The sequence below is a fragment of the Coenobita brevimanus genome, chromosome 13 (assembly GCF_032717465.1).
Source record: "Coenobita brevimanus isolate Jiangsu-jjx chromosome 13, ASM3271746v2, whole genome shotgun sequence".
In the NCBI taxonomy this organism is placed as follows: Eukaryota; Metazoa; Arthropoda; class Malacostraca; order Decapoda; family Coenobitidae; genus Coenobita; species Coenobita brevimanus.
In genome coordinates this window covers 7,125,988-7,148,360 of record NC_136966.1, presented here as the reverse complement: position 1 = coordinate 7,148,360, position 22,373 = coordinate 7,125,988, and the positions used below count along the sequence as shown (strand labels likewise).

Below are 22,373 nucleotides of genomic sequence, written 5' to 3'. Positions count from 1 at the left end.
AAACTTTTGTACTACAAATAAAGATGCTGTTCGTTGCTGTTCTGGTGTTTCGCTTCTTGAGTTGAGGGTATTATTAAAGGTCACCTTTGTCGGCCTCCGCTCAGTGTCAGAAGGCCAGAAATGAAAACTTGGGAACCAGTGGCCCGATTGGAATAGAAATTGATTTATTCTTCATGTTAGAGCATTTTAATCCTATGAAGTTTCTGGGCCAGGCAGATTATGTCCGTGCTAGAGTTAGCCACTCTCACACTGATTCACGTCTTCGCACCGTGATATTTTTCTTTGATTGCTCTGTATACTTAAATTTTTCATGGTAGAATGTTGGTTTTGTTGTAATTTTCAAGCTGAATAGTTGTACTTTATCATAGTATGTTAAAAAAAATAGAACAAAGAAAATAAAAGTAAAAATGACAAGTTGATGTTAGGTGAAAACTAAAAACTTTATATCATCTATCTGTCTATCTACTGCCAGATGCCTCAATCCCGTTTGGGATGGCCACAAACAAATCGCCTCCACGTCACCCTGTCCCCCGCCGTTTCACTGCCCTGCTCCCAACTCACACCCCCCTCTCTCATATACCTCTCCACCCCATCCCTCCATCTCATCCTTGGCCTCCCCCTCCCCCTCCCCCCCTCCACCTCACTTACATACACTCTCCTCGTCAGTTTTTCACCCTCCATCCTCTCCACATGGCCAAACCACCTCAGTGTATTCCTCCTAACGCATCCTATCACATCCACATCCACACCACAATGCTCCTTTATATCCTCATTTGTCAGCCTGTCTCTCCATGTGACTCCACAGGCTCCTCTTAACCTGCCCCGTGCCAGTGCCGTTTTAAAACGGTCTTACATAATTGCGTGCTCAGTGCCAGTGCCGTTTTAAAACGGTCTCGATTTCAAAAAATCATTGTGACCGCAATTTTCAAGCTTGGTGCGCAAAAATTGGTGTGCTTGTAGGGCAACCCTTTCTCTATCTGCCCTCAGGTGGCCTGACCCATACACCCACACGCTTCCGCCTCACGCTCGCTCTGCCTCACTCTGCTTGTGTCAGTCATGCAGTGCAGTGATGTCTCGCCGCGGTCTCTCTGACGAGGAGAATCAGGTTCTCCTAAGGGTTCCCTACACTGGGGAAAGTGATCTGGATGATGACGACATACAGGATAAGGACTACATCCAGCCTGAGGAGGAAAGTAGTAGCGATGATGAAATTCCCTCACCTAGGAAATCCAGGTATGTGGGCTACACTAGGGCAACACGTGGTAGGAGGCCACCTGCACGTCGTCGTCTTTCACATCACGACGATGAGGAGGATAGGGAAGAGGAAGGTAGTCCTGCAGTTGAGGGGTGGTTGGGGAGGCAAAGAATTTCGCCACGTGGGGAGGAAAGTGTGAGGAGGAAGCATGGAAGATTTGCGAAAGTTCCATTGTTGGGGGAGAGCGACTCATCTCGCCCGCGCTCTCCCTTGCCTTCCCGTGACCCAGCTCAGCCCAGCACCTCAGGACAAAGCCTTCCCGCCTTCCCCACACCCAGCACCTCATGTGAAACTCTTCCCCCATTCCCCACACTTCCCCATGCTTCCTCACAGCCCGAGGAACACGGTGGCGATGATGATGATGATGATGAGGAGGAAACGACGTGGGAGTGGAAGGACGGTCGTGACTTTGTCCCCCACATTCCCTCGTTCACCCATGAAAATGAGGCCGGGTGTAGTGCCCCTGAGCTTCACCATACGTCCAGTAGGCTTGACTTCTTCAGGAACTACTTTCCTGTGGAGTTTGTTTTGAAGATTGTGGCCCTGACCAACGCCTTTGCTGCATTTGAACGTGGGGGAACACACAGACACGACACAGCCGATTGTTTGAATCTGACATGACCCTGGGTGAAATGTATGTGTTCCTAGCACTTGTGCTTTTGATGGGGATATTGAAAAAAAATCAGCTTCCCTCATATTGGACTGTCGATCCATTAACGGTGACACCATTTTTTGGTAAGGTGATGGGAAGGAATTGCTTTCAGTACATCCTGTGCCGTCTTCATTTTTTTGACACCCTTGACCCTGCTGACGCAATCAACACGGACAGGATGAGGAGGATACGTCTGGTTTTTGATCACCTTCGAGAGAAATTCCGTACCTCCTTCTCTCCACACCGAGACCTTGTCATAGACGAGAGTCTAGTTCTATGGAGGGGTAATATTGGTTTTCGTCAGTATATCCCCAGCAAGACACAGGTTTGGCTTCAAAATCTTCGTGATGTGCGACTGTAAGACTGGGTATGTGCAGGACATAGTCCTGTACACAGGTGTTCAGACAGACATCACAGAAGATAGAAGTTTGGGACTCTCTGGGGCTGTGGTAAAAATGATGATCGAGGAATACCTTCATCGTGGGCACGTCTTATACCTCGATAATTGGTACACAAGCCCCCTTCTCGCCAGGTACCTTTACCTGCACGAAACTGGTCTCTGCAGCACTGTAAAGAAGAACCGTTGGCACATGGGTGAAGGTGGGGAGGAAGCTTCAGAAAAATGAGGTGGTTTTTTACAAAGCACATAATATCCTCACAGCAGCATGGCACCACAACCACAAAGCATACCTCCTCTCGTCTGTTCATCAGCCCCTTGTACACCTCACAGACAGTATAGATTATAGGGCAGAAGGGCGGCGCCACGTCTGGAAACCAGAACCTGTTTTGGCGTACAATGAGAATATGCGACAGGTGGATCAATCAGATGCCGTGATTTCTAGCGTTGACTGTGTCAGGCCCACAATGAAGTGGTATAAAAAATTATTCTTCTATCTCCTCGACATCACCGTCCTCAACGCTCACTATCTCCACGCACAGACCACTGGCATCCAAGAAACTTTCGAGGGCTATATTCGAGAGCTGGTGCGGGAGATAGTGGGTGAATATGGTGAAGATAGAAGTGCTGCTCGCCACCGCCACACCTCTCCGCCTCACCTCTAGACACTTCCCCAAAATCGTCCCTCCAAGTGCAACACGTCAGAATCCCCAGCGGAGGTGTCACGTGTGTGCAAACAACACTGTAAGGCCACGTACTCAGAGGAAGGACTCAAGGTATATGTGTGCAGAGTGTGATGTAGGACTGTACGTATACCCATGCTTCGAGGAGTACCACACTCTCGCTGACTATTGAGAAACAATAATGTGGTTATGACGAGCGAAAAAAATACGCTCAAAAAGTGTTGTAAATACGAAAAAAGACGCTGAGGAAGTGTTGTTATAAGTACTGTATACAGTGATGACATGTAAATACTTTCTCGTAAGTGTAAGGACTGAACATTGTGGAGTAAAGTTTTACGTATGTTCTCGTAAGTGTTAGACAATATATTCACTGAGAGGATCAAAAATACTCTGGTAATGTCTGTGTATACTGAAGGCATGTTGTAAATAATTTACTGTAAGTGAAAGGGCTGTACATTGTGAAGTCACATAATGCATATTTTCTCATAACTGCAAGACAATGCATTCACAGTGATATGTATTGCGTTGCATGAGTAAGTGATTAATTCCCCCAATAAACACGATTTTTTAATGAAATAAGATTTTTTTTTTTTTTTTTTTTTTTTTTTTTTTTTTTTTTTTTTGTGAGAAGTGGACAGAAAAGTGTTAAGACCATTCCTATACCTTCCCTGAGTCACGTTGGTGAGAATACCTGAGTTTACCTTGCATGGAAAACGGGTTTTCTCTCCGCTGCTGGGGATTCCCCACCCGCTCACACCTGCGGGCGGCCTGAGAGACTATGAAAAACGCACTTCAAGCCTCCGGTGAGTTTTTTTTATGGTTATATATATATATATATATATATATATATATTTCACATCAAAATCTATCATTTTAGCCAAAAAAAAAAAAAAATTAAAATTGGCCAGCACGGGGGTGACGCTTAGGGCTGGGAGTGACCAGCACTGCTCTCACACTTGACTTGTGTCCTTCCAACAACGTCCAAGCTTCACTTCCAGACGTTAGAGATGGTATCACATTACTGTCATATAGTAACTTTTTCACTTCCATGCTCACTTCCCTGTTTCTTATCACTGCTTTCAAAGAACCAGCAACCTTTCTTCCTTGTTGTACCCCAAGCACTTCACCCTCCAAACCCCCATCCTTACTCATCACACTACCCAAGTACTTAAACATACTCATATTTTCCAATTCCTCACCATCCAGCCTCACTGTACATTCACTGACTTCACCTCTGTCAAATAAGAAGACAATTTGCCATCATTAATGAAGACAGGTATGGATGATGCTAAAATATAATTAAAAGGCGACTACAGCGAGGAAGAAACAAGTTAATTATTGACTAAAGGTGCAACTAATGAATAATATCCAAAGCCTACGCTACTGAACATAGACTGTTGGATCGCCCTGAAATATAGTTATTAAAGTATTGATTAATAATAAGTATATTTATAAAAGTATTGATTAATTAATATACGTATATTTATAGAATGAGGGGGAATCATCCAGGGTGCGAATTGTCCTGACGGGGAATTGTCCATGTTTTGACGGCAGATTGACATGATGGCGAATTGTCTCGGAACCCACTGATCATGGGTAATCATATAAATCAGGTTAACTGGTTACAAGTCTTTATTTAATGCTTTAACTTTATTTAATGCTGTAACCTTCTTTAAGTGCTTTGACTTACAAATGCATACCAGAATAGTAAATATTTAACTTACAAATACAGGACTGTGGAAAAGCAGTACAGCGAATATTTAACAAGCAAATAAAAAAGGTAATATTCCGACGCCTATCAGGTAAACTGGTTATAAGACCTTATTTCTTGCTTGAACGTCATTTAACAGTACTTTAACTTTGCACATAAACTTACCAGAACCCTACTGAAAATATTTAACTTACAGTATTGTGGAAAAGCGATACAGTGAATCACATCACGAGATCAAGACAAACCTTGTGTGCTGCACTGATGTGCGAGGATTTGGCCTTTCAAAGGCCTCTCGTGTAAATTTATAGTTTTCATAATACAGCAGTTCTTCAATCTTATGTTGTCTTATGCGTATCCCAGCACTAACTGCATATAATTGCGAGCGCGTTCGGTGAGAACGTATTTGGGGCGAGCGTACTGTATATTTCACCACCACAAGTACATTCACATGTTCTGTAAGTCACGTTGCGTTTCGCTACCTTCGCGCTAAGTCAGGTGTAGGAGACGATGCTTTCCTTACAAGCATGTGGTTCATTCTTTCACTTTCTTTTCACATTACACATACCCAGATATATCACCTTATGAGAAACACAATACATTTCACCACTACAAGTACATGGACGTTTTCCGTATGTCACGTTGGGTTTCGCTACCTATTAGCTAAGTTAAGTGTAGGAGATGCTGTTCTTATTATGAGCACTTGGTTCACTCTCTCATTTTCTTTTCACATTGCACATAACCAGATCTATCAATTTATAAGAAACACAGTACATTTCACCACTACAAGTACATGCACGTGTTCCCTAGGTCATGTAGGTGGCCCCTACCTGTGCACCAAGGTGTAGCAGACAGTATTTTCCTTACAAGAACATGCTGCACTGTTTACACTTTTATTTCACATTACACATAACTGAATATATCACCTAATGAGAAACACAGTATATTTCTCCACAACATTACACGAATGTGCTCTGTAGGTCACATTTGGAATACCTAAGGTATCGCAGACGATATTTTCTAACGAGCACGTGGTGCAGTGTTTACGTTCTTCCACACAAGCATACAGTAAACATATCACAATAACACTCATGCTTTATTTCACACAAGAAGCATGCGGAATAATTATATCAGTATCATAAAATGAAATATCCCTAAACCTCCTCAATTATCCCCTCATGACAACAGCGTCCAGTGGCTGTAAGGCGTATGTGACTCATGCCCTAGCCAATATTTTATCACATATTCTTGTTGCACTGTACTCCTATTTATTGCACTATAATACTATCCAACATATATCAGCATAAAACAATGATTTCATCAACACCTTGCCAATTATTCCATTCATGACAACGCCGTGTCGTAAGGCGGTTTCCCGCCTCCCCCTGAAGCTGCTGCACATTTCACCATTTCCTTGCTCATTAGCTATTGCACACTATATTCACCTGATTCACTGTCACTGTTGTTCAGTGGTTCATTACTCACATTTGGTGTAGGGTAGAGGCAGTGTAGTTGTTGGGCCATGGCAAAAAACAGTAGCACAATCTTCATTGGGCCAGCGGCTGATAACTGCCAGGAACGATTCACAAACCTAATTTCCTATTGCAGACACCAAATCTAAACACAGTAGTGCCCAGAAAGTAGGCACAAGCACTATTGGTGTAGTGAAATTTGATGTGCACCTGGGACGGGGGTAAACAGAGGAGGGTTTAAAGGGACACCACTGCACAATACCTTCTCTCCTTACAGCTAGTGTGGTACTAATCAATTTGTCCATTCTGCCGCGCGTCTCGGGACCCACAGTTCCCAACTCGTTACTCTTGACGAGTGCCGGGCAAGCTATGACGCCTCCAAAAATGATGCCGATCGGCCGAAAACTTACTTCTTGGCTAATGTTTTTTTTTGCTTTAAAGACACCAAAGGCGTCAGTGTGTATTTTCGCAGCCAGACCCAAAAGACGACTGATGTGTCAATGAGTATGAAAGGCAAGCTTGGCAGAAAAATGGCAAATGAAATTCAACATAAAAAAATGCAAAAAGTAATCCTTCTAATATCCGAACGCCCAATATCCGAACATCCCCACTAACCGGACATAATTGTCCTGGGATCCAATATTCCCAAAATGGTCCGAACCGCAAAAAAAAAAAAATCCTGCCTGTAATTTGAACTTGGCGTGTGGGGCGTGGGACAGCTTTGTTGTGGCGCGTCATTCCTCCGACGTCCGCTAGAGCACCCCTGCATCCTCCCCACTTTCCGCCTGTCTTTCGTCGCAAGTGCACGCTCGTCGTCATGGCTGCCCATGTGCTCGCTTTTGTGGTGGTGCCTTACCTGCTGCAGGCACTCCTGCTGCTCTTGTGCCTCTCCTTCGTGTGTGTGATGATGGCCCCGCCACCTGAGAAGAGGAAGAGAGTGGTGTTGACTCTGGAGAAGAAACTGGAGATATTGGAGAAAGTAGATGTGGGGTGGTCTTCTTCCCACATCCTCTGCGAGTTCAACCTGGCACGAGCTACTTTGTTTGATATTAAGAGATCCTGAGACAAACTCATGCAGTAGACGGCTGACTTCTTGTCGGGAAGCAAACGCAACGTGGATAAGAAGGTGATGTTTACTCCCAAGTTTGCTGAAGTTGACCGCTCCACGTTGGTTTGGTATCGACAGCAACGTGCTGTTGGTGTGATGGTACATGGTACTGAGCTGAAGGCTGCTGCTGAGAAGTTCGCCAGGCTTCACGACGCCCTAGACTTCAAGGCATCCGAGGGTTGGCTCTCCGCATTTAAGTTACGGCATGGCCTTACCAACTGTAAAGCTCATGGCGAAGCTTTGGACGCTTACGAGGATGGAGTTGACGAGTTTCGGAACAAGGTGAAGGGTTTGATCGACAGGGAGGGCCTCACTCTCGGTCAAGTCTACAACGCTGACGAAACTGGTTTATTCTATCGCTCTTTCCCAATGAACACACTAGCCGAGGAGACGGAGAAGCGTGTACCTGGCTGCGAGCTCTCCAAGCAACGGATATCTGCTTTGTGTTGTGCCGCTAATGGCATGCACCGGCTTAAGCCCGTTATTGTTGGCCATGCAAAGCAGCCTCGGTGTCTTTGTGGGGTGATGGATGTCCTTCCTGTTGTCTGGCACCATTCTTTGAAGGCATGGTTTACAGCCCAGATCTTCAAAGACTGGTTCCACCGCCACTTCGTCAAGGAGGTCATACATTACCAGACGGAGACACTGGGAATCCCACGCGACCAGGTAAAGGCCCTCCTTCTCCTCGACAATGCACTTGCCCACCCGTGCGACAAGGAGTTGGTGGCTGAGAATGGCGGGATTAGGTGCATGTTTCTGCCACCTAATACGACTGCTCTCATCCAACCAATGGACCAAGGAGTGATCGTGGCAATGAAGAGGCTGTACTGAAGGAAGTTCCTGGACGAGGTGATGGTTGTTCTCGAGGACGAGGACGAGCGCAGGGAGGGACGGGACACGTGAGGCTAGCGGACTTTGGAAAACCTTCACCGCTACAACATCGTATCTGCAATCTACAACTGGGCCAGTGCATGGAAGAAAATCCCTGTCAAGACTCTTAGAAAATGGTTGGTCTCGTCTGCTGCTCGGAACGGATGTGGAGTACGATTTCCTAGGTTTTGACGTGGATGACTTCTATGCACGTCTACGTACGCATGGCGATGATGTTGACGTGGACGATGTGCGCGAGTGGTTGGATGACAATGAGGGCGATCCTGGGTATCAGACATTGTCCGATATTGAGATCGCATCTTCAGTTGCAGTGTCAGTACCCAGCTTGAAGATTCCAACGAGGACGGCGACAATGATGCAGACTCCTCTCAGCATGACACAACTCCAGCCATTCCCAAGCTGAGCGCACTCCGGGAACACCTAGAGTTCGCTCTGGACTACCTGGAACACCTGGACTGCGACAGGGAGGTGGGGCCCTTGGGACTTGTGGAGGAAGTGCGTGCTTTGAGGCAGCGCATCATCAGTTGTCAGAATCGTCGTTCCTTGCGTCAATCAACGATTGAGTTTTTTCAGGCCTGTGACCCCCGCTGTGCCCTGCCCTGGCTCCGTTGCCTCCCCAAGACAGGCCCTCATGCTCCGAGCTACAGCCCAGCACATCAGCTACGGTGGAGTCACCGCTCAACGTGAGTTCGTGTCTGTCTTCAGAGTCATCTGCAGTGGGTACGCCATCACCACGACCCAGCAACACACCCCTAGGTCACCTGCCAGTGATACTCTCGGACTCTGACAATGAATAGACGCCAAGAACTTCTCCACTAGACCACACGGGAATTTACAGTGTTGTGCAGTGAAAAACAGTGCATTGTGTTAAGGATTTACAGTTGTGAGTGAAAAGAAACAATTTTTGAACTAAGTTTAATGTAAATAGACGTGTGTTTTTGCTCTAGAAAATGGTTATAAGAGTGGAAAGAGTTAAAGTGCAGAGTGCAACACTTATTAAGTTACAATGGAGCATAAGTTAGACAAGAGTGCGCACTGTGAAGAGAATGGATTTCTGAGTGCGAATAACAAAGTTCAGTGCAAGACTTCATGAACAGTGTACTGCAAGTGCTTCAGGAAATCCTTCTTACTGTCAGAGTCCGAGAGGAGGCGGTTATTGATCGAGATGGCCATGGACATGCTGTAAGTAGGCAGAATGTTTCATACTGTACTCTACTGTATTTTCCATACTATACTTACCTCAAACACCTCATTTCACTATGTCCCATATTGGTGTGAATATGCTGTGTCTTAGGTGCTATGCATGTGCAGAAGGAAGGTGTTTTTCTGAGTTAGGCTAGATTAGGGTCCATAACTACCAGTCCAGGAGCCAGGGACTTGTAAGTACCCAGAATGTTGAATATTGTATGAACCTACCTCAAAAACCTCATTTTATGCTTCTTTTGCATTTATTTCAGTCTTTTATGCCCCCTATTGGTGTGATTTGGGTCTTAAATAGGTGCTATGCATGTCCAGAGGGAGTTGTATAGGTGTTTTTCTGAGTTAGGGTCCATAAGTACAAGTCCATAAGCTGGGGCCCAATATCCGGACAGGACCACTATCCTGACCTGCCTATGGCTCTATTACGTCGGATATTGGAGGGATTATTCATGTCGGAAATAACAGTGTCCATGCGAATTACAAAATGAACAATATCCACTTACCAGGTATGGACAAGGAAAAGGATCTTGCTATGATAATATCAAATGACCTAAAACCGAGTAAGCAGTGCACTGAGGTGGTTAAAATTCCAAACAAGTTGATGGGTTTTATCGGAAGAACTTTTGAGCTGAAATCGGAAAAAGTAATATGAGGTTAATAACATTTTGAAATAAAAGAATTGTAGGGGGTCTTTACAAATTTGGGAACATGAGGCTAGTGAATTTAGAAATAAGAGAAATCATTACTACCTACAGATTGACGGTCCCTTTTTGGTTTCAGGTTAAAAGCAAGGATTGTACTGTTAGGACTACTGCACATTCAACAAGCAAGCTCCATTATGGTGTGCAGAAACCTCACCAGTGTCTCCAAAATTGTTACTACCAGAAGCTTCCACACTACAAGTCAACACACACCTCCATGGAATGCATAGCACATACCCCAAAAGCCCTTCAGCTGTCAAAATGCAGGTGCCATAATCTTAACATATCTACCTATTTATCAGTGCATTTTAGAGGGATGGAGAATAAAAGAAACTTGGAGGAAAAAGGGGGACAAAATATGGGAGAGAGAAAAGAAGAAAGGAGGGGGAGAAGTGAGTAACTGAGGGAGAAGAAAAGAGAACCGAAGAGAAAAAGAGGGAAAAAGAAAAAGAATGATAGCAAACCATACACATGCAAGTAATTAGTTACTGTGAAAATATTATTATTGGCAGGGGTACAGTATGGTGCAAGGGTAATAATGGGGTTTTAGATATCATCTGTATTAAGCCAGTCACTCCTTCATGGTTTCAATACAGCTTTTTAGTTTCTACATCTCAGACTGTCAAGAACAGCTTGCAGTTGATAATATGGTCACAGTAGTAAGAAAAAAATAATAATATTTCAAACGAAAGTGTGAATTGCCATCATCATGCCCAGCCCCACATTTAAAAAAAAAACTCTGTATTTCAGTGTTGTTTGTATTGTGAGCAATGGTGTGTACAGTAATACCCCACATTTAACCCTTAGACTTACCAATGATGACCTGGGTCGTCATGCGTTTGTCAACCTCTAACGTCAGTATGACGACTTTGCCTGTCATCCAATGTAAGCTCTAAAGAAATAATTAGGGAGTTGTCATTTTTGTTGGATGACGGGCAAAAGTGGGCTGAGCTAAGCCTTGTACAGCTGGTGCATGCTTGCTCACTTGGTTTGCTTGGCTCAGTGTGGTGTGAGGTTCTTCACAGGTAGGATGTACACCTCTTGACCTCCCACCAAACACTTATGCTCCTTTTTCTCACGTATATATGCGGCGTTATTATGTAAGAAAATACAACAAATGATGCATTATTGGAAAGGAAATTTACTCTGCTACATATTGAATCTAAAAATATTACTTCTTGATTTTTTTTTTTTTTTTTTTTTTTTTTTTAAAGGACAGTGTAAATCTTTAGAATGTCAGCTAACTTCTACTCACTTTTTTTGCATTACATTTTGTTTATATTGTCTTTTTGGCCAATGTATGACAGAGCAAAACTCTTCTTCTTCAAAATGAGACCAAAGTGGCCTTTCTATTGACTCTTCCTACATGCTAAGGGGTCTTTGCATGCAGCATGTGTTAGGAGTGTAATGCTGTATGGTAGTGAGACCTGGGCAGTGAAGGAGGAGGATATTCGTCGGCTCAGACGTACAGAAATGACAATGATTAGGTGGATGTGTAGTGCATCCATGCATGCAAGGTCTGGGGGGGCTGGGTTTACGATGGAAGAGTTGAGAGGTAGGATGGGACCGGAGTGTATTGGTGTGATGAGGAGAGGTAGATTGAGATGGTTTGGACATGTGGGGAGGATGGGGGATGATAATTGGGTGAGGAAGGTGAGAAGTGTTAATATTGGGGGTGGGGTTATGAGGGGTAGACTGAGAAAGACATGGGACGAGGTCATTAAGTGTGACCTCAGGGTTGAGGGACTGAACAGGGAGGCTGCAATGGATCGTGAAGCATGGAGAGCCACCACTAGGTGACCAAGGCTGATGCATGCAAGCATGTTGGAGCCTTTAAAAATGAAACTAAACGATGAAACGAAACATTAGAAGTAAAGTATCTCTACACAGCTGTTCTGAAAGCTCTCGAGCGAGAGTTACGCGCACAGCCAGAATTTACACTCCTCCCTTCACAGGATAGGGTTAACTTTTTATCCGTCTCATTTGTCTTGGCTCTTGTATTCTAGCTAGTCATAGATAAATTTATTCAGTGTAGAGAATCCCTTTGACATTAAAAGGTTAAAAACCATCTTTGTAATCCTTGTGTTTCAGAGTGTTATATTGTGACCACCAAAAACTATTATATTTAGCCAAAAAGAATCTGTACACAGCTAAAGGATTAAGTTGAAATGAGGCTTTGTCCTCGTGGTATACCGAATGTTGCAAAGTCTATCCCAGCTACAAAGAAGGTAAAATGGCCTGTAGGTGACAAGCAACTGACATGACTTCTGGGGTTACATTACCAATAGGGACATAAGTGGGTGTTCACACTGCTAAAATGTGACATGCCATTGAGGAAGTATAGTGCTCCACCCTGTCAGTCATGCCATAATTCACAGCCACTAGCACCACTCTTCCAGGACTGCATGAAGACTTGGAAAAACAAGTCATTGAGTGAGTGATCCCAGGATGTCCCCTACTATCTGTTGATCTTGTTTCAAAGAGACATAATAGTGTCCACCAGGAAGTGCCTGATCCTGTCCCCACACACTTTGCTAATTCATCAAGTACTTAAAATTTGACATGACTACCTAGATATCCTTATGCAGTTTTACGCAGAGGTTTGACTAACAACAGTAGACCAGAAGCATGTTTTTTTTTTTTTTTTTTTTTTTTTTTTTTTATATCTTGTTACATACCCATGCTTGAGTTATTCCATGCCAACTCACCTAATGCCTCCCAGTTCATGTAATGAATTTTATAGAAAATTTTCAGGAAAATACTTCTACATCATCTATGTAACCATACACAGTCCTGAAGCTGTACCCCAAATAGTTTTTTAGTCATGAATTTTTAAAATTTTGCCCGAAGTAATTTTTTTTTTTTTTTTTTTTTTTTTTTTTTTTTTTTAAATCCGTGTATTCAGACCATCTCCATCTGCTTATTATCAGTTTGAGTGAACCGAAATTTTCTCAAGAGATTAAAAGAATTATAAGACTAATTTATAACAGGTATTCAGGCAAATTTTTGCTGTTGAATATGCAGTGTGAAAGTTAATTAAGGAAACCTTTTTTCTTTTCCAAGCAAGAGTTCCATAATTTTAAAATTCAATATCTCATTCAGCTTCCAATGTTTTTCCAGAAAATTTTTATTCTATGCAGTATTGTCATATTTCCAGCATACCTAGAAGATATTTAGTCCTACATGAAAAATTGAATGCCACTGAGGTAGCTTAATATGGCCCCCTAACTGAAAAACCCATTTTGGGTCAGATTTTGACTATTTTCTCATGAAGGATTATTTTTGTGTGTATGATACTTTTTTCTAGGAAAGTACAAATACACGTTGCACACATGTAAAACATTTAAAGATATGACTCCTTCATCAGTCAATATATATTTTTTTAACAGCCAGTTTTTCACATTTTTTACCAGCTGTAACATTTGTCGTGGCCACCCCATACAGGATTACGGCATCTGTCTATAGGTAGATAGATAGATTGAATGTTACATTCCGTTGTATATCTTTAATGATAGTTACTCTATATAGTGCATACTGTAAGGGTTTGGACATAATATATTTTGGGTACTTGTTGAGCCTTTTCTTCCTTGGGCTCAAGAAGTTTGCAGGTTACAGCTCATCACATTGTAATACCAGCAGCTGAGTCCAGTAATTCTGATGCAGACTGTTTAGGCCAGTGTGTTCTTAGGAAAGTGCGTAGCATATATGTATGATGGGAAGTGGTGGCTTGGATCAATCCTGGGAACATCTGATGATGATGGGGATATTATAGTTAATTTCATGTGTCTCCAAAGGCCAGCAAAGTCCTTTCATTGGCCTGCGGGGAAAGATACTTGTTGGGTGCCACTACAGGATGTGCTGTGGATTGTTGATCCCCCAGTTACAAAATATGGAAGACAGAATTACCTGTTTAAGAATAATAAATACAGACTTTATCATCGCAGAAACTAATTTGATGATGTTTTTGTGATGTGTGATTCCATTTCATGAGATACCTGACAGTTCTGCATATTTGACAGTTAAGCATGTTAAGATTGACATTCATTCATTTTTGTTTCTGAGCCCCAAGAAAAGGGACATTTTTGATGTTTGGCATTGCATATTCCTCAGAATTATACTCACCGTATTTGTTGAATGAATGCTTGTTTTTTAAAAAATATTAATTGATAAAGGAGTCAACTAACATCCCTCAAATATTTTTATGTGTGCAGTGGATGTTTATACTTTCCTAGAAAAAAGTTTCAAACATAAAATTAATCCTTCATGAGAAAATAGTCAAAATCTGCCCTGAAGTGGGTTTTGCTGTTCCGAGACCATATTTACCTACCTCTGTAGTGCTCAGCTTTTCATGTAGGACTAAATACTGTATATTGTAAGTTTTGTAGAACTATGGTAGAAGTATAGAATCAGCATTTTTTTGGAAAACATTGGAAGTTGCCTTAGATATTGAATTTTTAAAATTATGGAATTCTTGCTCAGAAAAGTTTCTTTGATTAATTTTCATACTGTGCAAGTTCAGCAGCAAAAATTTATCCGTTATAAATGAGTTTTAGGGTTCTTTTAGTGTCATGAGAAAATTTTAGTTCGATCCAGCCGGATATAAACAAATGGTGATGCTCAGAATATACAGAGTAGAAATGGCTGAAAAATGAGTATCGGGGTTTTTTTAATGTCATGAGAAAATTTTAGTTCAATCCAGCCAGAAATAAACAAATGGTGATGCATAGAATACACAGATTAAAAATGGCTGAAAATAATAATTGGCCCTGTGGGCCAGACTTTAAAAATTCCTATCTAAAAATCTATCAGGAGTACAGCTTTAGGATTTTGCAAGGTTACCTAGGTTAAACAGAGGTATTGTCCTATTATTATTATTATTTTTTTTTTTTTCAAGAAAATTTATGACATGTATCTTAATGACTGGCTGGTCATTGCATCCACATTACAGCTGCATGTACTTAAGGCAAGAAACTCTCCAGAGTGTTGGGTGCAGTGGCCTCCTTGCAAACTTCACAAAACCTCTTCTCGGTCACACCCAGAACACAGAATGACATGGCATCTCTACATCAGCTTGACTATGCAGGACAAAAACTTTATGAGTGGATATGAGGCAGGATTGGTGAAGTTGAGGCCTATGGTCATATTCTAAGTGGCTTTGGAGATTTCATGATGTCTTTTCTTTAGTGATTTAGTCTGCATATTACACCAAACGCCCTCTTGTATGGTACTGATTCAATGTTGATAGTAGTTGTTTTTGTTGATCAGTCTGGTTTGACTGGCCAAGCAGACCCATCAGCCATAGGCAAGCAGCCGCCCCTGCATGGTTGTCCCATGCAGCAAACTAATGTTCCCTTGCGGTTGACAGCGCCCCACAATAGTAAGGCATGGGGAAAAGTATGGCGGTTTAGTTTCTGTATGGACACTGCATTTGCTTCTCTCCATCTAGTTAGCAGGGGCATAATAAAAGGCTCCATATCACCCCGTTACCTGTTTATGTGGTCACTACCCAGTGTTGTAAATGGTTTTCTGGGTTGCAGGAAAACATCAGGCTTGTTACATGGTGTAGAACACTGTAGTGGAAAGAAGTGTAATAAAAAGAAGGAAAGGAAGAAGTAGGAAGAGAGAGTGAGTCAGACTGAGTAGCAGTGGCGTAGCGTTGGGGGGGCCACAGGGGCGGTTGCCCTGGGCACAAAATTCTTAGAGCGAGAAGGGCTGTGCGTGATGCTAAAGTGGCAGCAGATGAGAGGTGGGGTAGGCGGCTGACAGAGAATTTTCAACAGAATAAGAAAATGTTTTGGAAGGAGGTGAAAAAGGTGTGAAAGGGAGAGTCTGGGAAGGAAGAACGAGTAAACGCAGGGGATGAAAGGATGTTAATTGAGATGGATGCAGTAAGGAAGAGATGGGCAGAGTATTTTGAAAGATTGTTAAATGTAGAGGAGGAAAGGGTGGCTGAGATTGTGGCGGATGGAAGGGTGCAAGGAATAAATGTGTTGGGAGAGTTGAATGATTCTTTGATCACGAAGGAGGAAGTGGAGAAGGCAGTAAAGGAGATGAAAACAGGGAAAGCTGCAGGTATGGATGGGTGTGCTGTGGAATGCCTGAAGGGTGATGGAGTGACTATTGTTGACTGGTTAGTAAGATTGTTGAATGTGTGCTTTGAGAAAGGTATGGTGCCAATTGACTGGGCAAGTGCTTGTGTGGTCCCGTTGTATAAAGGCAAGGGTGATAAGTATGAATGTACTAGCTTTAGGGGTATAAGTCTGTTGAGTGTTGTAGGTAAGGTGTATGGTAGAGTGTTAATTATGAGAGTTAGAGAGGGTACAGAGGGAGTGATTGGTGATGAGCAGTGTGGCTTTAGGAGAGAGAGAGGATGTGTTGATCAGGTGTTTGCTGTGAGAGAAGTGTGTGAAAAGTATTTAGCGAAAGGCAAGGATGTGTTTTGGGCATTTATGGATTTAGAGAAAGCGTATGATAGAATTGATAGGGAGGCTTTGTGGACTGTTTTAAGATTGTATGGACTTGATGGTAGGTTACTAAAAGGGGTGAAAAGTTTTTATGTAAATAGTAGAGCATGTGTAAGAGTGGGAAATGCTGTGAGTGATTGGTTTCCCGTGAGAGTGGGGCTGCAACAGGGATGTGTGATGTCGCCTTGGTTGTTTAATATTTACATGGATGGTGTTGTAAGAGAGGTGAATGCAAGAGTTTTAGGTGGTCTGAGTCTAGTAAATGTTGATGGTGGAGAGTGGAATCTGAAGCAGCTGCTGTTTGCAGATGATACTGCACTGGTGACTGATTCAGAGGAGAGATTGAGACAGTTGGTAGAGGAGTTTGGAAGGGTGTGTGAAAGGAGGAAATTGAAAGTAAATGAGAATAAGAGTAAAGTGATGAAGTGTACGAGGTTGATAGATGGTAGGGGGATGAATATAGTTTTGAATGGTGAGTTGCTTGAGGAGGTAGATTGTTTTAAATATCTAGGGTCACATGTTGCTGTGGATGGAAGAATAGATGCAGAAGTGAAGTTTAGAATAAATGAAGTAGGAAAGGTGATGGGAGGAATGAAAAAAAGGTTTAAATGTCGTTCGCTTAGAATGGATGTAAAGAGAAGGCTGTATGAGGGTGTTGTGGTACCGACTGCATTTTATGGGGCTGAAACTTGGAATATGGGTGTAGCAGAGAGGAAAAGTTTGAATGTAACGGAGATGAGGTGTCTGAGGAGTATGTGTGGAGTGACGCGTATGGATCGGGTGCGAAATGATGAAGTGCGAAGGAGAACTGGAGTTGTTCGGGAGATGGCTGGTAGAGTTGAGCAGAGGGTGTTGCGATGGTTTGGGCATATGGAGAGAATGGATAATGAGCGATTGGTGAAAAAGATAACTAGATCTGATGTGAGAGGAAGACCACGAATAGGATGGATGGACAGTGTGAAGAGAGCGCTGGATGCGAGAGGGATGTCTGTTGAGCAAGGAAGAGTGGCTGTGCGTGACAGAAATAAATGGAGAGAAATTGTGAATGAATAAGTGATGACGCAGCCCTGAGGGGATATTCTTCCGCATTTGGTCTGATCAGCTAGTCAGGTCAGGTGCGGGTAAGGGGATGGGTCTGTTATGATGTGGCAGGGGTAAACCAGTTCTGCTGTCGGGCTCTGCTGCGGATGTCACTGATTGCATTGCGCAGTTGACCCTTGTGCGGTGTGGTGCAGTGAGGATCTGTCCGTTCTCCCCTTTGGGGCTAAGATGCGAATGAATGTGTTTGAATGGATGAGTAAATGGGGAGTGTGTCGTCCTGTCTCGGCTACCTCCCTTTCCTTGGGGGAAGCAGCCTAGGTATATAGATAGATAGATAGATTGCAAAATTAAAAAAATAATAATAATAATAAAGTAGTGATAACAAAAAAAAAATAGCGCGCCATACCCTTCGTATAGAAAATCTCCCAATGTTCGATCATTCTACACAGTTTTTCAACATGATAGGGGAAATAAACGTTGCCATGGAACATTTACATTATTTTTCTCGCCAATTACAAGCATACTGTCCTCACGTAATCTTTATCGGTGAATTACATAATGCTTATTAATAGCGTGATTTCCCGTTTGAAGATACCGGTACTATAATGTTCCATAACTTGCACAAAAAATCATATTTAAAAAATTCATAATTTCATTGAGTTGCAAGGGCGCCTAGATAGCCTCAATCCTCCTCCCCTACCTGCCTCGTCTCCGTGATGTGTGACACTGATATGTTGTGTAATTTTTAAAATCCACCTCACTCCTAAAGTATACCTTAAAATGCATATGTGTATAGAAGATTTTCTACTCAGAATGACATATACTTTCACCTATACAATTATTTGCAGAAACTCGTGTTATACGTTGTATTTATGAAACATGTTGTGGCCTCCGTTATTTGTGCATGTGGCAACAATGTGATCGCTAAATTAAGATCTGTCAAAATCTCAGAATGCCGTCGCCAAGTAATGTTCCCGCCAATTTAGTGTTGCAACACTAACACAGAGTAAAACATGATTTACTTTCTTTTTAATACAAGATCTTGGGTCTTTTACCCCTACCTTGGGTTCTTGGAGATTAATTCGAAAAATCACGTGGATTTTTTTTTAAGTCCAAATAAATATACACATTAAACCTGGAAAATATATTTTAACTTTAATGATTTGTATGAAATGTTCGTCTATAATAACGTGTACGCACCCTGTGAACTGTGTGTACAGATGCAAAAGTGCTTTCCTTTTGATGAGGAAAATGTGCTGGCATTACTCAATATTTTTTATCCAAAAGTAGCTCTATCTCCCAGAAGAACAAAAGCAATTGCAATATTGATGATACACTTCCCCACTCTCGTAAAAGAGAAAGAGCTTGATTCTCTTCAGGAACAATGGCAAGATCTGTTGCATGCCAGGTCAACTCTTCAGCATCTCAATCAATCAGCAACATATTTCTGGCATGAAATGCTTGGAATTTCTGCTGGGAGTAATCAGTCTAAATTTGAATGTCTTTCAAGATTAATTTGTGATCTTTTAGTTCCACTACATTCTTCTGCATTAGTTGAGAGATTGTTCGCACAAATGACTAGGCTAAAAAGCATGGCCACAAACAGATTGTTCACCCACACGGCTGTCAATCGGTTGTTTGCAAAACAAGCCATCGCTTGACAAGAAGTACTGTGCTTTGAATGGAAACCATCAAAAGAACTCACCATTGACATGAAAAATGACGATATTGGCCAGCGTTATGGAGGTAAGTGTTGCTGCACACAGCAGGCAATACGTATCCTGCTGACGAGACCGAAGATGCCAGTGGCAGAGAGGAAAACACACAGGTTTATGTACAGTAATTCTATCTATCTATCTATCTATTGCCAGACGCCTTAATCCCTTATACGGGGTGGCCACAAACAAATCGCCTCCACGTCACCCTGTCCCCTGCGATTTCACTGCCCTTCTCCCAATTCACCCCCCCTTCTCTCATATACCTCTCCACTCCATCCGTCCATCTCATCCTTGGCCTTCCCCTCCCTCTCTCCCCCTCCACCTAACTCACATACACTCTCCTCATCAGTCTCTCACTCCATCCTCTCCACATGGCCAAACCACCTCAGTGTGCTTCTCCCAATGCGTCCTATCACATCCACATCCACAACACAATGCTCCTTCACATCCGCATTGTCAGTCTCTCCATGTGACTCCACAGGCTTCTCTCAAGTAACTCATTTCCACTGCTCTCACTCTTGTCTTGTGTCCCTCCAACAATGTCCAAGCCTCACTTTCATATGTCAGAGTTGGTATCGCAAAACTGTCATGTAATAACTTTTTCACTTCCGTGCTCACTTCCCTGTTTCTTATCATTGTCTTCAAGGAACCTGCAACCTTTCTTCCTTGTTGTACCCTTTCAAGCACTTCACCCTCCAAACTTCGATCCTTACTCATCACACTACCCAAGTACTTAAACGTACTCACATTTTCCATTTCCTCATCATCCAACCTCACTGTACATTCACTGACTTCACCTCTCTCAAAGACCATCAGTTTACTCTTCCCTACATTCACCTTTAAATTCCGTTTCTTACACACTCTCCCAAACTCATCCACCAAGCCTTGCAGCTCCCCTTCGTCTTCACTTAACAAAACAGTATCATCTGCAAACAACAGTATCCTACAGGGAGTTTCCTAACACTTCCCTCTTTCATTAGGGCCACTCCAACATCCACTGCCCTACCTTGTATCTCTTTTATAACCCCATCCATATACAGATTGAACAACCATGGAGACATGACATATCCGTGTTTCAGCTCAACCTTTAAATAGAAAAACTAACTCAGTTCACTGTCCACACACACTGCAGCCTTAGCACCCTCATACATACTCCTCACAGCATTCAACAACTTCCCATCTACTCCATATATTTTTAATACTTTCCACAATCCTTGTCTGTCCACCCTGTCATATGCCTTCTCCAAATATACAACTTCTTTCCCTTCTCTAGACTCTTTTCCATTAAAGATATCTGATTTACACAACCTCTTCCCTTCCTCTTCCCTTCCTAAAGCCTCCCTGTATTCCTCTGCTGTATAAAAACCTAAAAGATGAGTTGAAGGAGCAATACCTTTATTTATATGTACATATAAAACTTGTTACGTAAATCTTGGTTTCTTTCATACGATCTTGGAGATTTTAGTTAAGCCAACTTGTATTTTTCTACTTTCCCCAGTGGCAACCCTGGCTGCAGCCAGTGTATGCGTGTGCCGATGAGTTCGATCGTTTGGTGAATTTTGTTGTTTTGGCGTGTTGACAGGTTAGTTTTTTTTTTTTTTTTTTTTCTTTGATAATTGTTTTGCTGACATGGTCGTCATTTCTTATTCTTCTTTCTTCTGTTTCAACTATGATTGTATATATATATATATATATATATATATATATATATGTATATATATATATATGTAATTGTTTAATGGTTTAAACATTTACGAAAGTGAAGAAATGATCATACAATGAAGTATTTTCTTAAAATACATGTGCTTGGGGGGTAAAGGGTTCAATTACTGGACTGGTGGAAGGGTCTCAGGGAATGCTAACGGGCGACGGGTTAGGGGGCGCAATACTTTCCTTGCCCCGGGGGCTGGCAACCCACGCTACGCTGCTGCTGAGTAGTACAGTGACTCCTCCAGTTACATGACTAAAGTTGAGTTTTTCAGCAGATATCGAATTGTGCAAGTGGTATAATAGAAACACATGTTATAAGGCTAATTAGTATGGTGAAATCCCTCAGTTTTTCCCAAAGTCCTTCATTTAGCCTTGAACATTTTTTACCCCCTCCCCATCATACCTAATATTTTATAGTTGTAAACATACAACTTATAGGAACATCACTGGGCAACAAAAGTGGGTAATTAGAGTGCACAACGTGGCATATAAAGTTGTGATTAGTAATCATGACAGAGGATGGAGCAGTGCATGGGTGTCGGGGAGAGGTGTACCTAAGGAAGAGGAGCCTTTCTCCCCCTTAGAGTGGGAGAGAGGGAGTGTGGGACTCCAGACTGTCAGCACCCAACAGACCATGTTTTGGGGTGGCCGATTTCTGGGATTTTCCTGCGCAACCCAGATTCCCACAACAGGAGTCACTAGTAGTAGTGGGTAGTAGCAGAAACAGCAGCTTGGTTGCAGCTCCAGGATTATTTGAAGGTGGACACAGTGAACTGCAGGTAAAAATTACTTTTTTCCTGCAGCCCACCTTCCTCCTATTTGGGTAATAAGGAGGGAATTGAGGATTATAACCAGACATTGAAGCCACTTGATCATATCCATGCCACCACATGAAGATGAAGGCATCCCTCACCTGCAACATGTGAGTATTAAAATGATGTAAATAACATACACAATAATGTTCAGGTTTGATATGCCGAAAAATTCACTAAGTTGAAGATGCCATGAAGCCTCCATGTCACTTAACGCATCCCCTCCGGGTGACATGTATACATGTCTCCCCGGGGCCGTCCGGGGGTCATGTATACATGATCTAGTAATTTGTGCCATTATTTGAATACTCAGCTGATTATTTTCACCACCTGCACCCGCTGGTAGCCCCCCACACGCATCCCAGTCGTGCTTCAGTTGGCTGTGTGCCTCCGTGATGGATAGGCCTACACATAAAGATATTCCTGTGTCCTGACCCTCGGCCGCCCACCTGCGCCCTTTGACTTCCTTTCCTATGAAGTCCAAAGGCCCTCGGAGGATAGGCCTAAGTCAGCTTTTCTCAACCGGAGTTCCTCAGAACCCTAGGGTTCCGCGAGAGGTTG

At 42.7% G+C, this 22,373-nt stretch overlaps 1 protein-coding gene across 1 annotated transcript in view; it reads right to left on the bottom strand.

Annotated features, from left to right (window-relative positions):
- LOC145414690 (roundabout homolog 1-like) overlaps positions 1-22,172 on the bottom strand; it is a 47,275-nt gene extending 25,103 nt beyond the window's left edge. Inside the window, exons 1-2 of the mRNA XM_080284211.1 lie at positions 22,143-22,172; positions 21,809-21,913 (exon numbers count right to left, since the gene is read on the bottom strand). Coding sequence (XP_080140337.1) covers positions 21,809-21,913; positions 22,143-22,172 — 135 coding nt within the window. The remainder of the gene's footprint in view (positions 1-21,808; positions 21,914-22,142) is intronic.
- Positions 22,173-22,373: the final 201 nt, after the last annotated feature.